The 24,691-nt window shown below is 46.1% G+C and overlaps 2 protein-coding genes and 2 long non-coding RNA genes across 9 annotated transcripts in view; 3 read left to right on the top strand and 1 right to left on the bottom strand.

The window, feature by feature from the left end:
- The first annotated feature begins 8,013 nt into the window (after positions 1-8,013).
- LOC116657447 lies at positions 8,014-15,134 on the top strand. 2 transcript variants are annotated; one of them, XR_004312551.1, is made up of 4 exons: positions 8,014-8,201; positions 8,434-8,552; positions 9,199-9,321; positions 15,027-15,134. It is a non-coding gene; the product is annotated as an uncharacterized LOC116657447 (long non-coding RNA). The 2 variants fall into 2 exon arrangements; XR_004312529.1 differs by lacking the exon at positions 15,027-15,134 and adding an exon at positions 9,525-10,589.
- On the bottom strand, positions 10,655-22,806 carry RSPH1 (radial spoke head component 1). 5 transcript variants are annotated; one of them, XM_032459398.1, is made up of 9 exons: positions 22,673-22,806; positions 19,996-20,109; positions 19,789-19,894; positions 17,633-17,723; positions 17,042-17,210; positions 16,410-16,481; positions 14,860-15,016; positions 14,091-14,252; positions 10,655-12,309 (listed from the first exon to the last, which is right to left on the bottom strand). In XM_032459398.1, the coding sequence occupies exons 1-8, from the start codon at positions 22,724-22,726 to the stop codon at positions 14,092-14,094; spliced, it is 924 nt and encodes a 307-aa protein (XP_032315289.1). In that variant the 5' UTR covers positions 22,727-22,806; the 3' UTR covers positions 10,655-12,309; position 14,091. The 5 variants fall into 5 exon arrangements, with proteins under 5 accessions (XP_032315289.1, XP_032315139.1, XP_032315222.1 ...); XM_032459248.1 differs by having other exon boundaries at positions 14,112-14,252; XM_032459331.1 differs by having other exon boundaries at positions 14,112-14,252; positions 17,014-17,149.
- On the top strand, positions 15,146-16,796 carry LOC106730453. The gene is made up of 3 exons (XR_001366914.2): positions 15,146-15,276; positions 15,785-15,895; positions 16,318-16,796. It is a non-coding gene; the product is annotated as an uncharacterized LOC106730453 (long non-coding RNA).
- Positions 22,639-24,691, top strand: part of SLC37A1 (solute carrier family 37 member 1) — a 79,247-nt gene continuing 77,194 nt past the window's right edge. The window contains exon 1 of the mRNA XM_032458826.1: positions 22,639-22,775. The gene's annotated coding sequence lies outside the window, so the exon portion shown is untranslated. The remainder of the gene's footprint in view (positions 22,776-24,691) is intronic.

Genomic DNA, 24,691 nt, shown 5'->3' with positions numbered 1-24,691 from the left:
TCTAGGCAGTTGAATATGGCAAGAAAAAAATGATAATAAAAGTCATTCAAATTAGAAAAGAAGTCATAACATTTATTCTATCCAGAGATGAAATAATCATCTATATAGAAAATCTGATGGAATCCACCAAAAAGGCTCTTAAAATTAAGTGAGTTTTAAAAAAAAATTAAGTGAGTTCAGCGAGGTTGAAGAATACAAAATCAATAATCAAAGCTCAGTTATGTTTCTATACACTAGCAATGAACAATCAGCAGGTAAAATTAAAAACAGTATCACCTAGCATTAAGAAAAGATGGAATACTTAGAGATTACTGACTGGAAAAAAATATACAACCTAAAATTGAGAATTATATTTTATTCAGCAGACTTATTTAGAACTTAAGCCCAGGAGACAGGTTCTCAGACAGCTCTGAGGGTTTGTTCTGAAGAAGTGAGGGAGGACCCAGGATATATGGGAGTTTTTGCAACAAAAACCAGGTAGTTGGAGACGAGGCCAAGATGGAGGAGGAGTAGGATGCTTGTAGCTCACCCTCTCCCACAGATACACCAAGATTCACATCCACAGACCCACTCAGCCAACCAGAGCACCTGCGGAACTCCAACAGAACATTATCCTCTTCAAAAGACAAAGACGCCAAAAATCTGTTCTATTCCTACATAGGCATTAGATAGATAAATAAATAAACTCCTTTAAGGACCACAATAGATAACTGATACTCCATAAGCCACAGTGCCAGAGAGATATGAGCAAGAAGAAGAAGCAGAGAAACCATTCCCAATTAAAGGAACAAGAGAAATCCCAGAACAATCAATGAAATAGACATCGATAGCCTACTAGATCAAAATTTCAAAAAGGGAGTGATCAAAGGGTTGAAGGAACTAAAAGAGATAGTGTTTAGAGATATAAAATATCTCAAAAATGAAATTGAAGCTATAAAGAAGAGACAAGTAGAATTGGTAAACTCATTGGCTGAGATGAGAATGGATCTAAAGGCTGTGCAAAGCAGACTAGATAATGCAGAGGAACGAATTAGTGACCTAGAAGATAGGACAACAGAAAACACCCAATCAGAACAACTGCAAGATAAACAAATAAAAACAAATAAAAGCAACATAAGGGACCTATGGGATAATATAAAGCATGCCAATCTTCGCATAATAGGGGTTCCAGAAGGGAAAGAAAGAACAAAGGGGATTGAAAAAGTATTTGAAGAAATCATGACTGAAAACTTCTCAAACCTAAAGAAGGAATCAGATATCCAAGTACAGGAAGTTCAAAGGGTCCCAAACAGGAAGAACCCAAACAGATCCACACCAAGACATATCATAATCAAGATGGCCAGAGTCAAGATAAAGAAATGATCCTAAAGGCAGCAAGAGAAAAGCAAAGAGTAAGTTACAAGGGAACCCCCAAAAGGCTCTCAGCTGATTTCTCTACACAAACACTACAGGCCAGAAGGAAGTGGCAAGATATATTCAAAGTCCTGAGAGAAAAAAGGATGCAGCCTAGGATACTTTATCCAGCAAGGCTATCCTTTAGGATAGAAGGAGAGATAAAGAATTTCACAGACAAGCAAAAACTGAAAGAGTTTAGCAACACTAAACCCATGCTAAAAGAAATATTGAAAGGTCTACTGTAAATAGAAAAGCAGCAGGATGCTACAGAAATGAGAAACTCACAACTGGAAAGGTGATAACTCATGAATTACAAATAAAATAAACATGAAATTGTAAAAGAAGACATCAAAATCATTAAGAGTGGGATAGGGAAGCAAGAAAATATAGAGTATTTTTTTTCTTTCTTTTTAAAATTTTTTGTTTTCGGTAGGATGGGTTCGAGATATAGTAATGGGCTAATAGACTTACAGAAAAGGGTAACCACAAGCCGAAAACTTACAAGGGAGTCACAAAAACTAAATAAAATCCATGATAATACAAAGGAAAATTACCAAACCACAAAAGTAAGAAGAAAGGAATGAAGAGGAAATACCAATTCAACTGCAAAGGTAAGTTCAAAATGGCAATAAACACACATCTATCATTAATTACTGTAAATGTTAATGGACTAAATGCTCCAGTCAAAAGACACAGAGTGGCAGACTAGATAATAAAGCAAGAACCTTCAATATGCTGCATACAAGAGACCCACTTTAGGGAGAAGGACACATATAAATTGAGAGTGAAAGGATGGGAACGATATTCCATGCAACTGAAAAAGCCAAAAAAGCAGGTGTTGCAGTACTGATTTCAGACAAAATAGACTTTAAAACAAAGGCGATAAAGAAAGATAAAGAAGGACATTTTATAATGATTAAAGGAGTGATGCAAGATGAGGATATTACACTCGTTAATATATATGCACCCAATATAGGAGCACCTAAATACATAAAACAATTACTAACAGGGATAAAGGGGGATATTGATGGGAATACAATCATAGTTGGAGATTTTAACACTGCATTAACATCACTAGACAGATCTTCCAGACAGAAAATAAATAAGGCAACAGAGAAACTAAATAATACAATAGAAAAATTAGATTTGGTGGATATTTTCAGAGCATTACACCCCCCAAAAAAAGGACATACATTCTTTTCAAGTGCACATGGGACATTTTCTAGGATTGATCATGTACTTGGGTACAAAAGAAACTTCAACAATTTTAAGAAGATAGAAATTATCTCAAGCATCTTTACTGACCACAATGCCATGGAACTAGAAATCAACAACAGAGAAACAAAGGAGAAAAAAAGGAAAGCATGGAGATTAAACAATATGCTATTAAAACACCAATGGGTCAATGAGGAAATCAAAGCTGAAATTAAAATATACCTTGAGACAAATGACAATGAAAGCACAACCACACAAAATTTATGAGACACGGCGAAGGCAGTGCTAAGAGGGAAGTTTATAGCGATACAGGCTTTCCTCAAAAAAGAAGAACAATCTCAAATAAACAATTTAACCCACCAACTAAAAGAACTAGAAAAAGAAGAACAAAAAACCCCAAAAGGCAGGAGAAGGAAGGAAATTATAAAGATCAGGGAGGAAATAAATAAAATAGAGATTTAAAAAACCATAGAAAAAAATCAATCAAACCAAAAGCTGGTTTTTTGAAAAAGTAAATAAAATTGACAAACCTCTGGCCAAACTCACAAAGAAGAAAAAAGAGAGAGCACAAATTAGCAAAATAAGAAAGGAAAATGGAGAAATTACAACAAATAAAATAGAAATACAGAATATCATATGAGAATATTATGAAAAACTATATGGAACCAAACTAGATAACCTAGAAGAGATGGACAAGTTCCTGGAAACATACAGCCCACCAAGACTGAACCAAGAAGAAACTGACCACTTGAACAAACCGATCACTAGAAGTGAAGTCGAAATAGCAATAAAAAAACCTCCCTACAGATAAAAGTCCAGGACCAGATGGCTTCACCGGGGAATTCTACCAAACATACAAAGAAGAACTCATACCAGTCCTTCTCAAACTCTTCCAGAAGATTGAAAAGGAGGGAAAACTCCCAAACTCATTCTATGAAGCCACCATCACCATGATACCAAAACCAGGCAAAGACACTACAAAAAAAGAGAATTATAGGCCAATATCACTGATGAACATAGACGCCAAAATCCTCACCAAAATTTTAGCAAATAGAATCCAACAACACGTAAAAAAGATTATACATCATGACCAAGTGGGGTTCATCCCAGGGACACAAGGCTGGTTCAACATATGCAAATCAATCAGTGTAATACATCACATCAACAAGAGAAAGGACAAAAACCACATGATCATCTCAATCGATGCAGAAAAAGCATTTGATAAAATTCAACACCCATTTATGATAAAAACTCTTGCCAAAGTGGGTATAGAGGGAACATATCTCAACATAATAAAAGCTATATATGACAAACCTACAGCCAGCATAGTACTCAATGGTGAAAAACTCAAAAGCTTCCCACTAAAATCTGGGACAAGACAAGGATGCCCACTATCACCACTCCTATTCAACATAGTCCTGGAAGTCCTAGCCATAGCAATCAGGCAAGAGAAAGAAATAAAAGGGATCCAAATTGGAAAAGAAGAGGTAAAAGTGTCATTATATGCTGATGACATTTTACTATATATAGAAAACCCTAAAAGGTCCACACAAAAGCTACTAGAGCTGATTGAAGAATTCAGCAAGGTAGCAGGTTACAAAATTAACGTTCAAAAATCAGTTGCATTTCTTTACACTAACGATAAATCAACAGGAAAAGAAAGTAAAGAAACAATCCCCTTTAAAATAGCACCCAAAGTAATAAAATATCTGGGAATAAATCTAACCAAGGAAGTGAAAGGATTATACACAGAAAACGATAAACCATTGATGAAGGAAATCAAAGAAGACTTTAAAAAATGGAAAGATATCCCATGCTCTTGGATTGGAAGAATCAATATTGTTAAAATGGTCACACTGCCCAAGGCAATCTACAGATTTAATGCAATCCCTATCAAATTACCCCAGACATATTTCACAGAACTAGAACAAAGCATAATAAAATTTATATGGAACCATCAAAGACCTAGAATTGCCAAAGCATTACTGAAGAGAAAGAAAGAGGCTGGAGGAATAACTCTCCCAGACTTCAGAGAATACTATAGAGCTACAGTCATCAAGACAGCATGGTATTGGTACAAAAACAGACATATAGAACAATGGAAAAGAATAGAGAGCCCAGAAATGAACCCACAAACTTTTGGTCAACTAATCTTTGACAAAGGAGGCAAGAATATACAATGGAATAAAAAGAGTCTCTTCAGCAAATGGTGTTGGGAAAACTGGACAGCAGCATGTAAAACAATGAAGCTAGAACAGTCCCTTACACCATACACAAAAATCAACTTAAACATAAGACAAGATACAATAAACCTCCTAGAAGAAAATATAGGCAAAACATTATCTGACATACATCTCAAAAATGTTCTCCTAGAACAGTCTACTCAAGCAATAGAAATAAAAGCAAGAATAAACAAATGGGACCTAATGAAACTTACAAGCTTCTGCACAGCAAAGGAAACCATAAGTAAAACAAAAAGACAACCTACGGAATGGGAGAACATTTTTGCAAGTGAAACCAACAAAGGCTTGATCTCCAGAATATACAAGCAGCTCACACAACTTAATAAGAAACAACCAAACAACCCAATCCAAAAATGGGCAAAAGACCTAAACAAGCAATTCTCCAAGGAAGACATACAAATGATCAATAGGCAGATGAAAAAATGCTCAATATCACTAATTATCAGAGAAATGCAAATCAAAACTACACTGAGGTATCACCTCACACCAGTCAGAATGGCCATCATTCAAATGTCCACAAATGACAAATGCTGAAGAGGCTGTGGAGAAAAGAGAACCCTCCTACACTGCTGGTGGGAATGCAGTTTGGTGCAGCCACTGTAGAAAACAGTATGGAGATTCCTCAGAAGACTAGGAATAGACCTACCATGTGACCCAGAAATCCCGCTCCTGGGAATATATCTGGAAGGAATTCTACTTCAGGATGACACCTGCACCCCAATGTTCATAGCAGCATTATTTACAATAGCCAAGACATGGAGACAGCTTAAATGTCCATCAACGGATGACTGGATAAAGAAGAGGTGGTATATTTATACAATGGAATACTACTCAGCCATAAAAACCGACTACATAACGCCATTTGCAGCAACATGGATGCTCCTGGAGAATGTCATTCTAAGTGAAGTAAACCAGAAAGAGAAAGAAAAATACCATATGAGATCGCTCATATGTGGAATCTAAAAAACAAAAACAAAAACAAACAAACAAAGCATAAATACTAAACAGAAACAGACTCATAGACATAGAATACAAACTTGTGGTTGCCAAGGGGGCAGGGGGGGGAAGGGATAGATGGGATTTCAAAATTGTAGAATAGATAAACAAGATTATACTGTATAGCACAGGGAAATGTACACAAGATCTTATGGTAGCTCACAGAGAAAAAAAATGTGACAATGAATATATATATGTTCACGTATAACTGAAAAATTGTGCTCTACACTGGAATTTGACACAACATTATAAAATGATTATAAATCAATAAAAATGTTGAAAAAAAAACCAAGTAGTTGGAACATTAGAAGATTACAGTTAATCAAAGAAAAACCAGACACTCTCAAGTTAATGAATTTAGCACTTGTCTATGTGTGGGAAGATGCAAGAGTCAGGGCTCTTTGAGACCACTCCTTTGATCTGCACCTTAGCTCTCTAGGGCCAGTATCTTGTTTTTCTCCATCCTGAATCCCCTCCCCTCTGGGTGCACAGTTGGGGGTGGCCGCAGTGGCTGATGGCCTGATGGCTGCAGCATCCTTTGTTTACTGGTATGGCAGGGACATTCTTCATCCACAAGACAAATCTGATAAAAGAACGTGCAAGACCTGTATCCTGCAGCTGTAACACACAGCTCAGGGAAATTTAAAAACACCTAACTAAATGGATAAATATGCCATATTCGTGGGTTGTTAGACTCTGTATTGGCAAAAATGTCAACTCTCCCCAGACTGTTCTGTAGAGCCGATGCAGTCCCAATCAGGTGGCAAGCAGGGCTCTTATATGTGGGTGTAGAAATTGACAGGCTGATCCTAAGAGCCCTGAAAACGTGAAGGACCCAGAACCTCCAAAGCAACTTTGATAAAGAAAAACAGAGTCGAAGGACTTACGCTGCCTGACTTCAAGATAGATTATAAAGCTGTGCTAATTCCAATAGCTTGTTGGCACCCGATCAGACAAATAGAGTAACAGAACAAAACAGCTCGTCCAAAAATTACTCACACATACAAGGAAAGCTGACCTTTCACAAAAATATAAGGCAATCCATTGGAGAAAATGTAGTCTTTTCAACAAATGGTGCTGAAAAAATTGAATATCCATATGGGAAAAGATAAACTTCAATCCGCAGTTTATTAAAAATTGCCAAAAACTGGAAACAGCCCAAATGTCCATCAACATGGGAACAGATAAGCAAAAAGTTGTCTATGCAGACAATGAAATACTGCTTGCCCAGCAGCAGAAAGAACACTGATAAACACAATGATATGAATGAAAAGATTACGCTGAATAAAGAAGCCAAGTCAGTGTAACACTGCGTGATTTCACTTACATAAAACTTTGGAAAAGATAAACCTCGTCTATGGACAGAAAGCAGAACAGTGTCTGTGGGGGGCTCCAGGAACAGGCGTGAGACCTTTCCGGGGTCACGGAAGTGTTCTGTATCCCCACTGCAGGGGGAGTCACGTGGTTGTACATATTTCTCAAAGCTCATCGAGCTGTTCACTTAAAATGGGTGTATTTTATTTTCTGTAAGGAGGAAGGTTAATATAAAATATTTTTAGTTTACAAAAATGAAAGTGGGATACACTTTAGGGGAAGAGCTTGTAGTCAGAGCACCTCAGGGCTAACCCTGGGCCAAGCAGACCGCGGGTCTCGTCACAGCCCAGGACCTCCCTCTCGGCAAGGCACAGAGAGATTGCTGTTCCCTGAACCCACAGCCCACAGCCAGCCAGCCTTGATGCCGCTTGCGCGATGGGTCTCTATGTTGGCTATAGTACTGGAATGATTTTCTCTATTTCTGAGTTGTCTGTTTGGAGCAGCAGTTGGGAGTGACACTATTTCCACATGCCCACAATGCACGAACCAGATTTTGAAATGGCACCAGGAGTCTGGTTATAATTACTCCGTCTCCAGGCTCCTTATTCCATCTTCAGCCCGCCCTCAGCAGCCCCTTGGCCCCTACCCACCCCTTCCTCTTCAGCCCCACCTCCACGCAGCTCCCTGCACTCTGTGCTTCTGCTTATTCTGCAGACTCCCCTGGGCCCCACAGTCCACGGAGGCAGCGCCCCTTCCCCTCCCCTTCCTCTCCCCCATCCCCTCCCTTCTCTCCCCCTCTTTACCCTCCCTTCCTTTCTCCTCCACTCCTCCCCCCGCCCTCCCCCAAGGAAACCAACCAATCTCTGCTATAAATGCTGCCAACACCTGCTGCTAGGGAAGCCACCTCATGACCTGATGCCTGTTCTGCATAGGACCCACCCACCGCCTCTCACCACTCGAGCCCCAGAAGAGAGCCGACACCAGCAGAGCCCAGGCAATGAGGCGCAAGTCCTTCCCAGGAGGAGACAACACCCCCAGGTAGAGAAGTGCAGAGCCTGGGGCAATGTGGAAGTGGATTCCAGGACTACTAGACCAGACGGGTGGGGGAAAAGTCTAGACAAGGCTGAAATTTTTGACATAGGTGCCCTCACGAGGGATTTACATTTGGCTTAAGCCCTGAGAGGGTGGTTAATGACTAATTGAAGCTGGAATGAGGATGGTTTAGAATTAATCAGGTAAAACTGCTTGAAATCCCTGGTCTGCTGTACAGGACCGAGATCAAAGGCTCAGGGAAACGGAACTGTAGAAAAAGATGTACTGTTTGCAACTGACTCGGCCACCCCCGAATCACAGCCCCCTCCCGGGAGCGGGCTAGAGGACACTGCATTGGTGAGTCCTCAAGGAGCTCTGGGGGGCTGTCTTCCCCAGGCTGGGGGTGAGGTTGGGGGCATGGCCCTGGCCCTAAATTCCCCATCTCAGTGAGAAGAATGGGATCCCAGAGAGGGAGCAGCTCCCAGCCATGACGGCTGAGGCACGGAGACAGCAAGGCAGCCGTGTTGCTGGCTCCTTGCTTGTGGGGTCCCTGGACTGGGAGGAGATGCCCTACTAAGTGCTGGCTGGCAGTTTAAGGCAGGGAAATGCCAGGTCTGCAGCCAAGGAACCTGGCTGTCAGCTGCCGCCCCATTCCCAGACCTAAGCCAGTTCCCCACACCTCCCAAGATGTCCTTTTTAACGTGCGCCCTTGAACCACCCTGTTTTGAGAGAGCCATTTGTTTCCTGCTGGGATTGATCTGAGGGGACAGTGCACTCACGAGCTTTTCATCTCAGTGGGGGTGACATGCAATTATACAAAAATTCATCAGGGAGGTGTCCTTTCCAGGAGGTAAGTTGTACAGAGAAGTCACACAAAGTCATCTGGTTACCATAGAAACCAAAGTTCAAAGAAAATAGTGAAAAATAGGGCTTGATTTAGACTCTGTTTTGATAAACTAAAAATTATGAACAGAGGTTAGTTCTACCTGTTATTTACCAAAAGGCGAATCATGCAGAATTGCAGCTCTGCTCAAATTCTTGGAATAAAGAACTTCTGTCCGGCTTGTCTGCAAACCAGAGACTCCTGGGACCTCCTCCCTCCTGAGAGCTAGTTGTCCCCTAAAAGGTAAGGCAACTGGGGGCGCCTTTTGTTCTAGTATTTGGCCTTTGACCCTGGTTTCTGACACTGAGCTCCTAAGTCCCTTGGCATTTCCTGGGTGGCGGGAGGGTCTTTTAATGAGGTGACTCTGGTGGAGGAGGGGGAGGTTCCTGGATGGGGGCTGGTCAACAGAAAGACCAAACCGTGATCAGAAGCTTGGAATTTTTTAGCTCCCACCCCCCGCCATTTTCCAGAGACGGGAGAAGGGCTGGAAATGGAGTTAATAATTGGTCGTGCCTAGGTGAGGAAACTGCCACAAAGTCCCAACAGTATGAGGTTTGGAGAGCTTCCAGGGTGGTGGATGCATCCAAGTGCCTGGAGGGTGACGCACCCCAGGTCCATGGGCACTGAAGACCCTGCACTCAGGACCCTCCCAGACCTCACCCTCTGCATCTCTTCATCTGAGTGTTTCTCCGTTTCCCTTATAACATCTTTCATAAACTGTGAACTGTGAGTGCTTCCCTTAGTTCTGTGAGCTGTTCTTGCAAAAAAAATTGCATCCAAAAGGGAGGAGTTCCCGGCAACCTCTGATTTGCAGACAAGTCCGACAGAAGTTGTAGGTCACCTGGGGACCTGCTGCATGTCATTGGCATTGAAGTAGGGGGCAGTCTCGTGGGACTGAGGCTTCAGCCAGTGGGATCTGACGCTATCTCCAGATGGCTAGTGTCAGAATTGGGTTAAATTGTAGGACACCCAGCTGGTGTCACAGAGGTGCTTGATGTGGGGGAAAATCCCCATCCATCCGTATCAGGAGTGTTGCGAGTGCGGCAGTCATGGGGGAGCACAGGAGAGACACAGGAGGTAGGCGGAGTGTTTCCTAACACGGGTGGCTAGGGGCACGCATGGATGTGCTGGGGGCGCTGGGGAACCAAGGTTCCAGGCAGAGGGTTCAGCATGTGCAAAGGGGAGAAGAGGGGTGCTTAGGCTCCGGTCTGCAAGGTACCCTAGGGGCATTTGTTAATAAGCAGTAACAGTTTGAGAGGAATCTTTTTCTGAGCAGCAGATCTCAACAGTGGGCTTAAAATTTTCAGTCAACTATGTTACCAACAGATACACCGTCATCCAGGCTTTGTTCCATTTCTAGGGCACAGGCAGAGTAGATTTAGCATCTTTCTTAAGGGCCCTAGGATGTTCGAAACAGTAAATGAGCATTGGCTTTAAGTCACCAGCTGCACTGGCCCCTAATGAAAGAGTCAGCCTGTCCTTTGAAGCTTTGAAGCCAGGCACTGACTTCTCCTCTCCAGCTATGAAACCTCAAGATGGCGTCTTCTTCCAGTGCAAGGCTGTTTCATCTGCTCTGAGAACGTGTTGTTCAGTGCAGCCGCCTCCGTGAATGGCCTGAGCTGGAGCTTCTGGATAATTTGCTGCAACTTCCACATCAGCACCTGCTGCCTCACCTTGTGCTTCGATGTCACGGAGATGGTTTCTTTCCTTCGGCCTCAGGAACCAACCCCTGCACGCTTCAGATATCTCTTCTGCAGCTTCCTCACCTCTCTCAGCCTTCTTCGAATCGAGGAGAGTTGGGCCTTGCTCTGGACGAGGCTTTGACTTAAGGAAGTGCTGCTGCTGGTTGACCTTCTGTCCAGACTCTGACGCTTTCTCTCGCCAGCAATCAGCTTGCTTTGCCTTCTCATCCTCCGTGTGGCCACTAGAGCAGTGCTTTCATTTCCTGCGGGAACTTCTCCTTCTCATTCACGGCTTGGCTAGCTGCTGGACGCAAGAGGCCTAGATTTTGGCCTGAGAAATTTCAGCTTTCTACAAGCCTTCCTCACTGACTTTAGTCATTTCTAGTTTTTGATTCAAAGTGAGAGGCGAGTGACTCTTTTGTCACTTGAACACTTAGGGGCCATTGTAGGGTTATTAAGTGACCTAATTTCAACATTGTTGTGTCTCAGGCAATGGGGAGGCCGGAGGAGAGGGAGAGAGATGTGGGAACGGTTGGTGGGTGGAGCAGTCAGAACACATGACACTGATCTATTAAATTTTCATCTTACATGGGTGCAGTTCATGGTGGCCCCAAAACAATGGCAACAGTCACATCAAAGATCACAGATCACAGATCACCGCCACAAATAGAAAAGTCACGAAAAAGTTGGAAATACTGTGAGTATTACCAAAATGTGACTCAGAGACGAAGTGAGCAAACGCCGTTGGATAAAACGGAGCCGACAGCCTTGCTCGATGCAGGGTTGCCCCAAACCTTCCATTTATGAAAAATGCAGTTGTCTGCAAAGTACGATGAAGCCAAGCACAATGAACAAAGGTGCACCTGCAAAGGACCTGACTGTGACCTAGGCGTTAGCCCCCAGCCCCCAGAGATCTGAACAGTGTACACACAGGCCAGTGACAGACCTGTGGGCAGCCCGGCCCTCAGCCATTGCAGGGACCCCTGGCTGGCAGCCCCACGTCCACCCTGGGACGCTGAAGGCACAGGATGGACGGAGATGCCTCCTCCAGCAGCTGCTGGTGGTTTCTGACCTGGGCCTGAAACGTATTTCTCACAGTGTGTTTGGTGAGAGTCGCGCACAGGAATCCTTATCTTCTAGGTGTTTTCCAAGCTCTCTGGAAGGAGACTCGAGCGAGGAACTTCAGAATGTAGTCACTCAACTAACGCAGCCGGAATCCATTTCCATCGGCCATCCTCTGCAGAGCTTCAGTCGTGTGACATTTTTCTTTAACCCAGAAAACTCCACCAAAAAACATGGCAAAATAACCTGGCAGCCCTTACGGGATTTGAACAGAGGCTATTCACAAACAAAAGATAATGAAGACATTTATTTGCAGTCGTAAAACATTTTAACAAACAACTAAGTAAGAAAGGCTAGTAACAGATTCATACCAGCTGCCCTGGCAACAGACATGCCTTCCTCACACACTCTCCTCGCGTTTTGGCTTCTTCATCTCAGTCTAGTAGATCTGAGGGCCTGTTTTCTTCTTCTTCAAAACTAATATTTCCTGGGAAAAAAAAGGAAGCATGAGTGTATTAACTTTTTCTATTTAAAAATTCTTGATTTGCTAACAGAACTTTTGCAATAAATAATATAAATATGAAACATTTATCTGGCAAAAAAAATGGAATGTTAAATTTTATCTTATAAAGACTTTTATAATTTTTCTCTTGATACTCAGTAGCAAACTAAGCAAAAGAGATATTCAGGGTAAATGCTAAGACAAGAACATCCGTGTAAGTGACAGTAAAATCAACCAGTATCTTTCGCCTGCACACGCTCCGAATACAGCTTGCATTGTGAGTGAAAGATGCCATTTTGGGGGGCCCCTCAGTTAATAAAAAGAAAAGCAGGAATTTGCTACAGTTTCATAAGATGCCTTTTTAAATCTGTCATGACACTTAGAATTGTTTAAATTATTTAAATTTAAATTTTTTAAAAATTTATTTTAAATTATTTGAATAATAAATATTATTTATTTAAAATAATTTAATTATATAATAAATAAACATTGTTTATTTAAAATTAAATTATTTATTATTTATTTAAATTATATGTATTTAAATAAGAAATCAGATTATTTAAAGAACTCATTCTTATTTATTTTAATAAGAAATTTAAAATTAGAATTATTTTTCATTGTTATGTAAACTCTATAATTCTCACTGCTGGCTGTGTTGAAGAAGGAATTAGTAGGGTGAACCTTCAATGGGAACCACAATAAACAGGTCTTGAGTTTTTACTATTTTGGTAAAATGTTTTACTCACTGAGCCTGCTTTTTACTTAAGAACCTCCACGTACGGAGCCTCTCCGTGTGCAGTTTAAATGCTTAGACATCTGCCCACACAGAATCAGATGGGCACTGTGCCCTCGAGGGGTCTTTACCGTGGGCGTTATGCAGACAAGCGACGCGACGCGGGGTAGGACAAGAGGTCACCAACCCGTAAGGCCTGGGTTCCGCCCCGCCCGCCGCCCCGCCCACTGCCGCCCCGCCTACCGCAACCCGCTGCATCTCTCCGTACTTAGCATCCTTATTGCTCATGAAAGTCTAAGTCATGTCAATAGAAAACAGGTTTATGTGACTTCATTATTTAAGACCTTATTTTCAAAAGAATGGGAAATGTATTTGCTCTTAAATTACAACAGAGACAGACTAAACTGCTGGGACCCCAGGCCCGGCGACGCAGCGCAGAGCCACGCGAGAGCAGGTGCGCGCGTAAGCCCGGCTGCTCCCGGACCACCCTTTCCTCAGCCTCCAAGGTCTCCTCTTTACACCGGGCTCGGAGAAGAGAAACCTCTTTGAGTTGCCTCGTGGTCCCCACATCACTTGGGGAAGGAGCTTTAAGGACTGCAGGAAGCTGAAGCCCCAGTCGGACAGAGTGGCCAGCCCCCTGCTCCAGGACCTGCAGAGGCGGAAGCTCCTAGATCGATCGTATATTCAAATCCACTTACAGAGGGCTGGTTCCAACACTGCTGGGCCCTCACTGTACCCCTGGGACTCAGCCAAAGTGAAAACCATGTCATAAAGTATAGCCAAGGCATCAGTCTGCTGGACCCTGCAGCCTGAGGTCAGCTCTGGGGTGAAGTGGAGATTAGCAACCACAGGCTTCGCACCGCTGTCCCCGTGCGCTGGGGAGGTGTGCAGGGCCCCTAGGAGGGCGCAACGTGCCCAGACTGGGTCCTCTGAGCTCTCCTGAGCCTCAGGCCTGGCCCCAGAACGGCCTCGGTCAAAGGCGGAGAGCCCTGCGGCCCACCCCAGGGTGCGGGCGGCCTCCTCCCCTCCTTGCCTCAGGCCCCAAAGTGTTCACCCTGGTCCAGGCTGTCATAGTGGAACTCCTCTCTCTCCTCCCTGGCGATGTCTCCCTCCTCCTCTCCGGGCCGCAGTGAGTCCATCTCCCCCTCTGAGAGGTCCGTCAGAGGCTGGGCCTCCTCTGCCGGCTCGTCCCTGCCTGGATGGAACAGAGGGAGACAGTATCAGCGGGGGGGCCTCACAGAGCCCACCCCTTCTCCTGCTGACAGCAGCCCCCTTCTCCCCCAGGGGACCGCCCTCCCCACTTGGAGTCGCAGCTCCACACAGACTGGCATCTCAGCCCCCATCCCCATCCCAGTGATGGGTTCAGGGGTGGGCATCGTTGGTCTGACAACTCTAACTCCCAAGGGCTTCTTGCCTTTGTTTTATGTTAAGTGTACAGCATATACCCCAAGGGTTTAATGACCATATTGAGGAAGAGAAGCGCTCTGCTCCCCAGGGTTCTTGATCTGATTGGGTGACAATCTGATAAAGTCAATAAGCTTTGGTCTCCCAAGGAAGGGGATGCTGTCAAGCAGAGCCAGAGCGCAGGAAAGCAGAGACCAGAGAGCGGAGGCCTGATCCAGCTGTGCCTGAGGCTGTCTCACCCCAACCACACCAGTTGTATGACCCAATGAATTACTGTTAGTGTTAGTTCACAGAGGCCAATTGGAGGTGGTCTTCAATCACTTGCCACCCAGCATCACCTGTGACACAGAGCCCGCTTCCCTGAGAGCCCCACTCCCCCGGACCCAGGGCATCCATACCCTCGGCTCCTGGGGCCTCCTCCTGGCCAGCTCTGTCTGCCGGGCGCTCCTTCTCAGGGAGGGTGGGGGTCCACAAGGCCAACTCTGTGATTCTGGTGGCCTTCCATTTGGGGATGACGGTCACTAACGTCTCCTCCTCTTCTTCCTCTTCTCTTTCCTATTTTCAGTTTAAAAATGTAAATTGACCTACACTGTGGGATATTTAAAGTGACGGGAGAAGAGACAGACTTGGAATTGCATTTGAGCATTTTTAGAACACGATTCAGTGACCAGAGTGATTGCCTACTACCCAGAGTACCATGTAAGGGCTGAAAACATCTTGAAGGAACGTGGACAAGGAATGAAGATCAGGGCCGCTCAGCACCTGCGCTCTTTCCATGGATGGCACGAGAGGCTTTCAGACACGACACGTCCCAGGTAAGAAACGACCGGGGCTCGATGCCCTCTGCCATCTCACAGCCCTGTGTCCCACATCTCCCAGCTCTCAGATTCTTTACACATAAAAAAATGAACATCACTGTAAGAAAAGGCCTAAAAACACCCAAAGACATTTGGCCATGATGTGGAGGGGGCACAAGCTCCAGCCTCCAGGGTTACGGAGAGGAAAATAAAATTCAGTGAAAGCAGACAAAGCTCATCATTTCTAAGCGTGGAATGTTTCACAGCAATGTAAGTCACGACGACGGTTAACAGCCAGCACACGTCAGTCGTGCCAAGCGCATTGGTCCACTTCTCGATTCTGTAACTATCACAGAAGTCCCAAGATCTGAACATCAACACTATGAATGTGGAAAATGTCACTGTCCCATAGGTGATAACACCGGTGACAGAGAGTGGCAGATCCCTGCCCATTACTTTCATTGAGTCACTCAGAAATAAATTACTCTACTTGGTTTTAAAATTCTGAGTTTCCTCCCCCATGAAGGGTGACACCAATGCCCAAGAGAGTGATGTTCAAACTTGGATCACACCGGAATTCCCTGGATGAGTTGTTAAAGCACAGATCACTGGCCCTACCCCTGGAGTTTCTGATTCAGTAAGTCTGGGGGGCCCAATACTCTCCATTTCTAAGAGATTCCTGGATGGCCCAGGGACTACACTTTGAGAATCGTTCCCTCAGGGTATCTGCTGTCTCCTGTCTCCTGGGTACTCACGTGCCCACCAATTCTCCCTCAGGATCAGGGGCTCATTCCTCCAGCTGCTGGGAGGGTTGGCAGCTGACTGCTTATAATGGGGTCCTTCCCAGGAACTGCCCTTCCCCAAAGGAAGCCACGCAGACCAGGTTTCATGCCTCTGTCCATGGGCAGCCTATACCCCATGACTGGTCTACAGGGCGGTCAAAGGTCCTTGCCTCCATTGAGGACACTCTGAGGGTCGTCCAGTTTCAAGGCTCCCTTGGGGTCCCAACACAACTCAGCTTCCCCTTTTGCCCATCCTGTTTCCTACACCCCCTCACAGCAACCGACCCCGACCCACATCTCCAGGATCAGTGTCACCGAGCAGCTCTGCCACCTGTGAACGCGGGAAACGAGATGCACTCTGCAACTTACCACACCTGTTAAGTGATATTCCCCGTGCTGTTCGCATCCAATGTCAAACACATACTTTCCAGGGCCAACAGGCTACGAGCAAAGAGAAACCAAGAGGTGCTTCACCCGTGAGTGGCAACACCCAGTAGAAAGTACAAAGAGCTTTATAAATGTTACCTTCATAAAACCTGCCCAAAGGCTTGGAATTGAGGGAAAGCCAACATGGATTAAAGATGCTTTTTTGAACTGACGGTTAACAGAATTGCAAAGTATAGGTCCTCTTTGGTTTGGTTAAAAATTTTTTTTCTCTTTATAAAAGTAATGTATTTATGACAAAAATTTGACTTAGTCAACACCCACAGTCAAATTAGCCAGAAATAAAACTACCCATAATACTTCGATGTAGTCTCTGTAACCTTGTTCTTAATAGAGATTTTAAAAATAAAAATCCCATCGTAATTACACACACTGACTCGCGCTCTAATTTCACTCAGCAAGAGGGCACGCACCGCCCCCCGGGGGGAGGTCTGCCTGGCTCTGTCATACTTTCTGCTCACACATTTCCCTGGACGGGGGAGGAGGGTTTGCTAATTTCATTGACAAATGTTGCTGCCCATTGACTTACATTTTTGTTCAAGAACTTGCCCTGGTACCTGTGGTTCAGGTGAACCAGCTCGGCTGCACCATCCTGCTGTCCGTTCACCCAGGTGCCCACGTACTTGCTGCCGGTCTCTGCATAGAAGTAGGTGCCTTGGCCGTGCCTGGTTAATATAAGGAGCACCGTGCACCGTGTTCCGCTGCAGTGACAACCCTTCCAGGTTTCTAAGACAGACGTGAAAATCGAGGGGGGTCCCAGGCTGCCTGGGCTCCAAGCGACAGGGCTTCTGTACCTGGACCGATCAAAGTCTGCCACTTGCTCATGTGCCCAGGCAGGCCTGGGTGTCACTGCAGGTCAGCGCCGGCCCTCCCACGGGGTGGCTGGCGGGCTCGGGGAAGAGGCCGTGCCCCTGGGAGCCACGGCTCAGCCCCCAGAAGTTCTCCTGTGCATCCCTCGGCCTGGGGCTCTTGGGTGTGTTCCCAGGAGTCTGCGTCCACCCGGCACCGCACTGGCCCCACACCAGCCCTAAAGCCATGAACTGCGGGGCAGAGCTGGACAACAGGCTCTGGGCGTGACGCCGTCTCTAAGTCAGACACCGTCTCAGGCTCATCCCGTGAGTCAGCCTGGGGCCGAAGAGAGAACGAACCTTTGGTGAGCAAACCACTCCCCGGTGTAGGTGTCGTTGTTGACGTAGTAGTACACGCCGTGGCCGTGCCGCAGGTCGTTCACCCACTCCCCTGCAGGGGCCGCACAAGAGCAGCAGGTCAGGAGGGGGGGGCGCTGCCCTGCGCCACTGCCCGTCCCACTCTGCCCACCCCCAGGCCGATGGATGGCATGGAGCGGGGAGCTGGCTGGGGCAGGGGGCTGAGCCAGGGCTCCCAGGGGAATGGCCTGGGCAGGCGTATGCTCGTGGGCCACTGTCATCCATCTGTGCTGACAGCAGCTTTCCCAGTTGGCCGGCAGCACACCGAGGCTTCAAGTCAGGATCTGCTGCCCTGTGGCCAGTGGCCCCACCCCACTCCTGCTGTCTCGCATGTGCTCAGCGATCCAGCAACAACCTGAAGCCTCAGCGGTCCACTCTCAGCCACTTGCCAGTGCTTGACTCCCTTTCGCACCTCGCACCTGCTCCAGGGCCTGCGGCTGCCCCACCTGCACCACGCGGAGGGATGCTGTGCCTCAGCCGACCCAGCCTCTGCTTGGACGCCCCCTCACCCGAGTCCCTGCCGTTCACCCCCACGCAAGTTCCTGCTAATTATGGGCTGACTTGATAGGAAATACTGGAACTGGCAAAGACACCGTGAAATCCATAGCACACTCTCTACAGTGAGGGCAACAGCAAACCAGTCAGTGAACATCGTAAACTGAAAGGTATTGAAGATGAGTTCCTGCCCTGGAAAACTCAAGATGTCCTCAAGGCTTACGCCACGCACATGAAAGGAGCTCGACAGAGGCTCCCAACGTCAGCAGCTATCCTGAAGATGAAGATGGCGTTGCCAGCAACAAGTCACTAGGCTGAATGACACTTTTCTAGACTATGGATAATAAAAAGATGAATTTTGATCAATGTGCAGATCGAAGAAAAAAGAATTTTCCTTCTATTTTCTTTACAGAAAATATTTAAAAATTGTTGTCATATAGAGAGATGTTCCCTTTTTAGCTAACAAAGGAGGAAAAGTGGCATGCTAGAGGCGTGTCAGGACATTAGCTTATAGAAATTCGTGTTACTAGAATACAAACTCATGGTTACCAGGGTGGCAGGGAAGGGGGTGGGAAGGGATAAAGTGAGAGTTCGAGATTTGCAGATACTAACTACTGTCTATAAAATAGATAAACAACAAGTTTCTACTGTACAGTACAGGCAAGTATATTCAATATCTTGCAGTAATTTATAATGAAAAAGAGTATGAAAAGGAATATGTGTCTGTATACATATGACTGAAACATGAAGTTGTACACCAGAAATGGACACAACATTGTAAACTGACTTTATGCCAATTTAAAAATAAATAAATAATAAAAAAATAACAGAAAAAAAACTCATTTAACTTCCTCAGTTTTTGTGATGTTTGTGATAGTTTTACCTCTTTGTTTACTTTGATTTCTCATTACAAGTAAAAATTTACTTTTAGACCAACTTCATATTCTTTTTCTTAAAGGGGACACCTAAACTTACATAAGCTTCTAGCATCTGCAAAGCCTGGATCCCCTTCCGTATGAGGACAAAGAAGAGAGGGCAGGCTAAGAGGATGTTAATTACCCAAGAAATGGGTTTACATGAATAAACCCCAAAGTTCATCCACAAAGGGGACTCCTGCATATTTCTTCCATCAGCCCCCAAGGTCCTGAGCGCCTGCGAGGCTGACAGCACTGTACAAGGACCTGCCGTCCCGAGGAGCTCACCCTCGGCTTGTCAGGGGGTGGGGTCAGGCCGGCCAGGATCAGCAGACAACAGAAAGAGCAGCACTGAGTGCTTGCAGAACATGGATTACAGCTCAGAGAAAAGGCACGGAATGCACTGTGGCAGGGATAAGAACGCCAGTTTAACAAGGCAGAGCACCTCCCAGACCAGAAGCCCTCATGAAAGAACCACCATCTAAACAAATAATACGTTCATCAAAAGAGGGGCTGGTCATAAAGGGAAAACAGCAAAAACAGTTCTGAGGAGAAGAGCATACAGTGTTTGTTGAATGACTAACTGATCCAGAGAACTTTAAGCTTTCTTGTACCTCTCAGCATCCACAGACAAGTTCAATCCCTAAAGACCTCCACAACACAGAAGTCTGCTTTGTGATAATATTTTACCTTCATATTTTGATCCATCGGGATATATAAAAGTGCCTTGACCATGCTTTTTATTTTTAACATATTCTCCAACATATCGAGCACCACTTTTAAATTTGTAGGTCCCCTGAAACACATGGAGTGTATAATTCATGTCACTCCTGAATGTAATAATTGCTAACAAAGTACTAAACAGAGAAAACCACCACTTAAGTCACCGATGCTGACCTGGCCGTGTCTTTTACCGTGCTCATAGTTCCCTTCATATGCGTCCCCATTGGGCAGTCTCGCTTTCCCATGTCCGTGCCGTTCACCCATCTCATTCCGATCCCCTTCATATTCCTGGGCCAAGGAGACCAAGATGATCACGGCTGCCATTTGTTAAGCATTAAACATGTGCTAAGCATTTTACAAAACAGACTTGCAGACATAGAAACAAACTTATAGTTACCAGAGGGGGAAAGGGGTTGGGAAGGGATAAATTGGGAGTTCAAGAGTTGCAGATACTAATTACTATATATAAAACAGATAAACAACAAGTTTCTACTGTGTAGCACAGGGAACTATATTCAATACTTTGTAACCTATAATGAAAAAGAATATGAAAAGGAATATATGTATGTGTATGTATGGCTGAAACATGATGCTGTACACCAGAAATGGACACACCATTGTAAACTGACTATACTTCAATTAAGAAAAAATGAGTATTCCATTGAATCCTCTCTACCCTTGACTTTGTCTCACAGGTGAGGTAGGTACCAGGCCTGGGTGACAGGAGCATTGGTTCAAGGTCACATAGCTGATACCTGTCCGTGGTGGGAGCTTCACACTCTCCCTCCAATTTATCATGATAATCCTTTACACTATAAACAAAACCAACCATCTGGGGGGAAATGGGAGGTACTCCAAGTTGTGTTCTTTATAGGAACATGTTTGAAGTAGCAGATGCAGGTGAACAGGCCCTGGACCCACCTTCCTCCGATAATCCAAAACTTAAAATGCAAATGATCCCTGGGGTGTCTGTGACCCGAAGGCAGCTTTGACCTTCAAGGAAGCTGATGGTGGGAGAGGAGTGGAGACCGGGGGCCTCTGAGGAATAAATGGGGCTCAATTGTCCCAGAATATCCTAACTCAATTTAGTTTATCTTATTTTAATAAACTCTTCATCAAGAGACTTAAGGTTCAAACACTCCTCGCCTAATACAGAAATAATTACATATCTATCTTAAAAGTAAATCAATAAAAAACATAATACAAGCTTGCAATTTCCCTATTTTCTCTATTCTTCATAAAATAAATGTTCCTCCAGCACCTAATCCACACGTGTAGAGCGCAAATAACAAATAATGAAATGGCCAGGGCACAGAGCAATGGTTTGACACGGCGTTGAATCTGAATTACACACAAGCTCAGACACACTAAATCGAAGGCTCAGAAACAAACATTCTGGCAGTTCATGTGCTTTTCTAGCACTATTTGGCTCAGAAATTCATGGTCAGAATATAAGGTAAAAATCTGCGACCTTACAAATTTGTTTTAGGGTTAGTCTAAATCAAAATGCACAAAAGACCACTCCTCCTGCCCCAAAGTCCACCCAATGCACCAATACTGAGCCGCTGGGATGGCTAATAAGGGGGGGAACCTTGAAAATAACCCCACTGTGATTCGAACCTAAAAATCACAGGCATTAAAAAGTTACAAATCAGTAGGGCCAGCTGAGGGGACAGACTAGAAAGCATACTCAGCAGGTGATGTAGTTTGGGGTCCCCGGAAGCAGACCTTGAGCAAGTGATTTTTTTTTTCAAGTGACTCCAAGAGACACCAGTAAAGGGGACAGGGAAAGAGATGTGAAAGAGGAGGCCACCAAGTATGGCAATGTCGGGTGACTGTCCCAGACTCAGCCTCATCACACCGAGGGCTCTGGAGTACCGATCACTGCAGTTTGCTGCGCCTTTTAGCACTCGCTGCCGCCGTCCTGGGACACTTCTGGCTCTCCCTACTGGCCAGGTGGCTCCAGGGCATAGAGGTTCTAGTCTCCAGCAGCAAACCAGGCGGAGGCTGGGAGATGGGTGTGCGGAGCTGTAAACAGGCCTGAGCAGGCACGCTTCACAGCAGAGGGGCTAGGTTTTTCAGATAATCCTGAAACTGTCTCACCTCTGCACCCTGCACATACACAGTGGCTGAGGTGTCCAACCTGTCAGCCAGGAAAGGGTCACCCTCTGGCTTGGTTAATCTCTGGTCGGTACAAATACGCTCCCACGGGGCCCAGCATGGCCACTGGGTGTGCAGCCCTCACCCTCTCTCCGCTGTCCAAACCAGGAAGTAATCCCAGCAACCTGCGTCAGGTCTGACGAGAGTAAAGAAAGCATATGGGATTACAGGCCTAGACGATAATAGCTCCAGGAAGCCTCCGCAGAGCCTGAGACCTTCTTAGCCTTTCTTGAAGGCTGCCAGAAAGCCGCTTTCCTTCATCTGCCTTAATCCTGAGGAGCCAAGCTCCATTACTGAAGTGGTTTCAGAATAATACAAAAGTACATTCAAGAGTAGCAGGCAGCTTGGGATGACCCAGCCAATCAAGGAAGCTGCCTCGATGGAGGGTAACCGCAGGGAGGAGGACGTTTCCAACGCCTTGGATTTGGAAATCTTTGCCTTTAATGGGAGGCGGGTTGGGAGTGGGGGGAGCGAGGAGGGATGTGGCAAGCAGACGTCATGACGTTTCACCTTTCACAGCCGGCTTCCAGGACGCAGCGCCCGCTGTGGCCTACGTGGTCCTGGTCCCTGGCTGGGACTCCCAGGGGACTGCGGCTGGCCTCCAGGCCAGCCCGCTCTCTGAATCCAGCTTCCAAGAGTCCGCCCGACACCGCGCACCCCAGGGTGCCCCTCCCTTACCCGGAGCTCTCACCCCAAGATCATTCTCGCCCTCCTCCTCCAACTCCTCCGAGCCCAGGTCCGACATGGCCCCGCCCCAGTCGGGATCTCCGCCGCTGCCTGCGCCTCTCTAGCAGGTAGGTACCAGCAGCCTGCACCGCCGCGTCCGCCGTCGCCATGGACACGCGGCCAGCCCCGCCCCTCTCCTGGTGTGGAGGGAGGAGAGGGAAGGAGCAGGAAGGAGCTACTGTTAACCTTCGGATACTGTCATAGCAACGGGACGCATCCGCCAATCGCTGCCTGGGAAGAGAGGGGTGGGACCCGGGGCAGGAAGGGATGGGGAGGAGCCACTGGCTCCCTTCGCTGCTGTCATAGCAACGGTAAGGGGCGTCTTGGCCAATCGTTACCCAGGAGGAGGGAGGGGGCGGGGCCTGAGGAGCATCGAGAACTCACCTGCTCCCTAAACTGGACGCCACGTGGCTGGCCCTTTTAACCGGCAGCTGGGTGATCCTGCAACTAGACGCCACCTTTGGATCAGAGGCCTAAAGAGGAAGGGTGCAGGAAGCGCGTTGAGCTAGCTCTCATAAGGGTTTCACCCCTGCCCGGAGCTGTGCACCATCCCTTTCCAGCCCCAGCCCTCTGCTTCTCGTGTCCCTCGGGACCTGCCTGCTTCTCCTCACCTTTCTTGGCCCTTCTGATCCTTTGGTGTTGGCAGTCCACATAGATGTGCTCTTCGAGATCTTCTGTCGTGTTTATAAACATCTCCTGACTCAAGGAGTCAGCTCTGACCACTTAGCAGATGCGGGTCTACCCTGATGCCCTTCAGGGTTTGACATCCCTCCTCTACCCTGGATGTGAGTCTAGCCCCTTCGGGTCCCATATGGAGCTTCACTCCCTCACGCACTCCAATAGAGTCACAGGCGCGCGCACACTTACCTGCGCATTCACACTCACTCCCTCTCGTTAATGGGCCCCTCCTCCTGGCTTCCCTCTAGTCATCTGATACTCTGCCTGCCCAGGGCCCCTCATGATCTCCTTCCCAATTCCTCTGTCACCACCACCGACCTAGGCCTTCTTACTACCCCTGTAAACTCTGGCCATAGCCTCTAATTCAACCTCTCGTCTCCAGCCTTTGGCAGTCAGCACCTCACACTCCCTCTACTCAGAAACCCAAATGCAGCCCAGACTTGCTCACTGGCATTCAGTCTCTCCATGTTCACAGCCCAAGTCGTCTTCTCAGCCGCATGGCCCACCATCCCCAACCTCTACTTGTCACGTGCTTCAGACAAAATAAACCCCAGGTACTTCCCCCAGATACAACCCTCACTTCCCCACTTCTATGCCTTTGCCTGTGCCATACTCTCTTCCTGGAATGTCTTCCTTCCCCCATCCCTGCCTATCAAAAAGCACAGCCATTTTTCAAAGACTGGCCAAGGGACCACTCCCAGAAAAAGCTTCAAATTCTGGATAGGGACGCCCTCGGGGAGGGAGAGGGGAATGGGCTGGAAGAAAGAGAAAAGGACTCAGCTCTGTGTATCATCTATTTTGTCTATAATCCATCCATCTATTTTAAAGGTGAGTGACAAAATGTTAAATTTAATTTTAACTGGTTTTTGTTTTATTAGTATACATTAACCATATTTCTGTGCAGTGTTTTTTTTTTTTCACTCTAAATATCGGACACCTCCTTCCTGCAGCTTCTAGTGATCCTTCAAGTCAGCTGCACTCACTGTCTCTCCCTTAATTCCCATATACCTTGAGCCAAGTTCTGTCTCCTGTAATCATCACCTGGGTGGCTGTCTGATTCCCGGATACTCAGGAGCCATGCCACCCTCATCTTTGTCTCTCCCCACAGCACCTAGAAAAGTGTTTTGCACCCAGTGGATGCTCAACCAAGCCACTGAAATCCAGTCTATACGGGCCTTCAGATCCCTGATGAGTTGTAAAAACGTTCTTCCTTTATCATTTTTACTTAAAAGAGTCTCTATTTTGTATGCAGAAATAAACAAAGAACACCCAATAAGAACAAGCAAAGACTACTCATTCAGGGCTT

This window comes from Camelus ferus, chromosome 1 (assembly GCF_009834535.1).
Source record: "Camelus ferus isolate YT-003-E chromosome 1, BCGSAC_Cfer_1.0, whole genome shotgun sequence".
In the NCBI taxonomy this organism is placed as follows: Eukaryota; Metazoa; Chordata; class Mammalia; order Artiodactyla; family Camelidae; genus Camelus; species Camelus ferus.
Note: the sequence above shows the minus strand (reverse complement) of the source record. Positions and strands in the feature narration are given on the sequence as shown.

Excerpts from the sequence above, each read along its gene's own strand:
- RSPH1 (XM_032459248.1), bottom strand. The coding sequence starts at position 22,726 with ATGTCGGACCTGGGCTCGGAGGAGTTGGAGGAGGAGGGCGAGAATGAT. Across the intron at positions 19,895-19,995 it reads ACGGTAAAAGACACGGCCAG|GGGACCTACAAATTTAAAAG; the intron begins GTCAGCATCGGT and ends CATGTGTTTCAG. Across the intron at positions 17,211-17,632 it reads GAGTGGTTTGCTCACCAAAG|AAACCTGGAAGGGTTGTCAC; the intron begins GTTCGTTCTCTC and ends CGTCTGTCTTAG.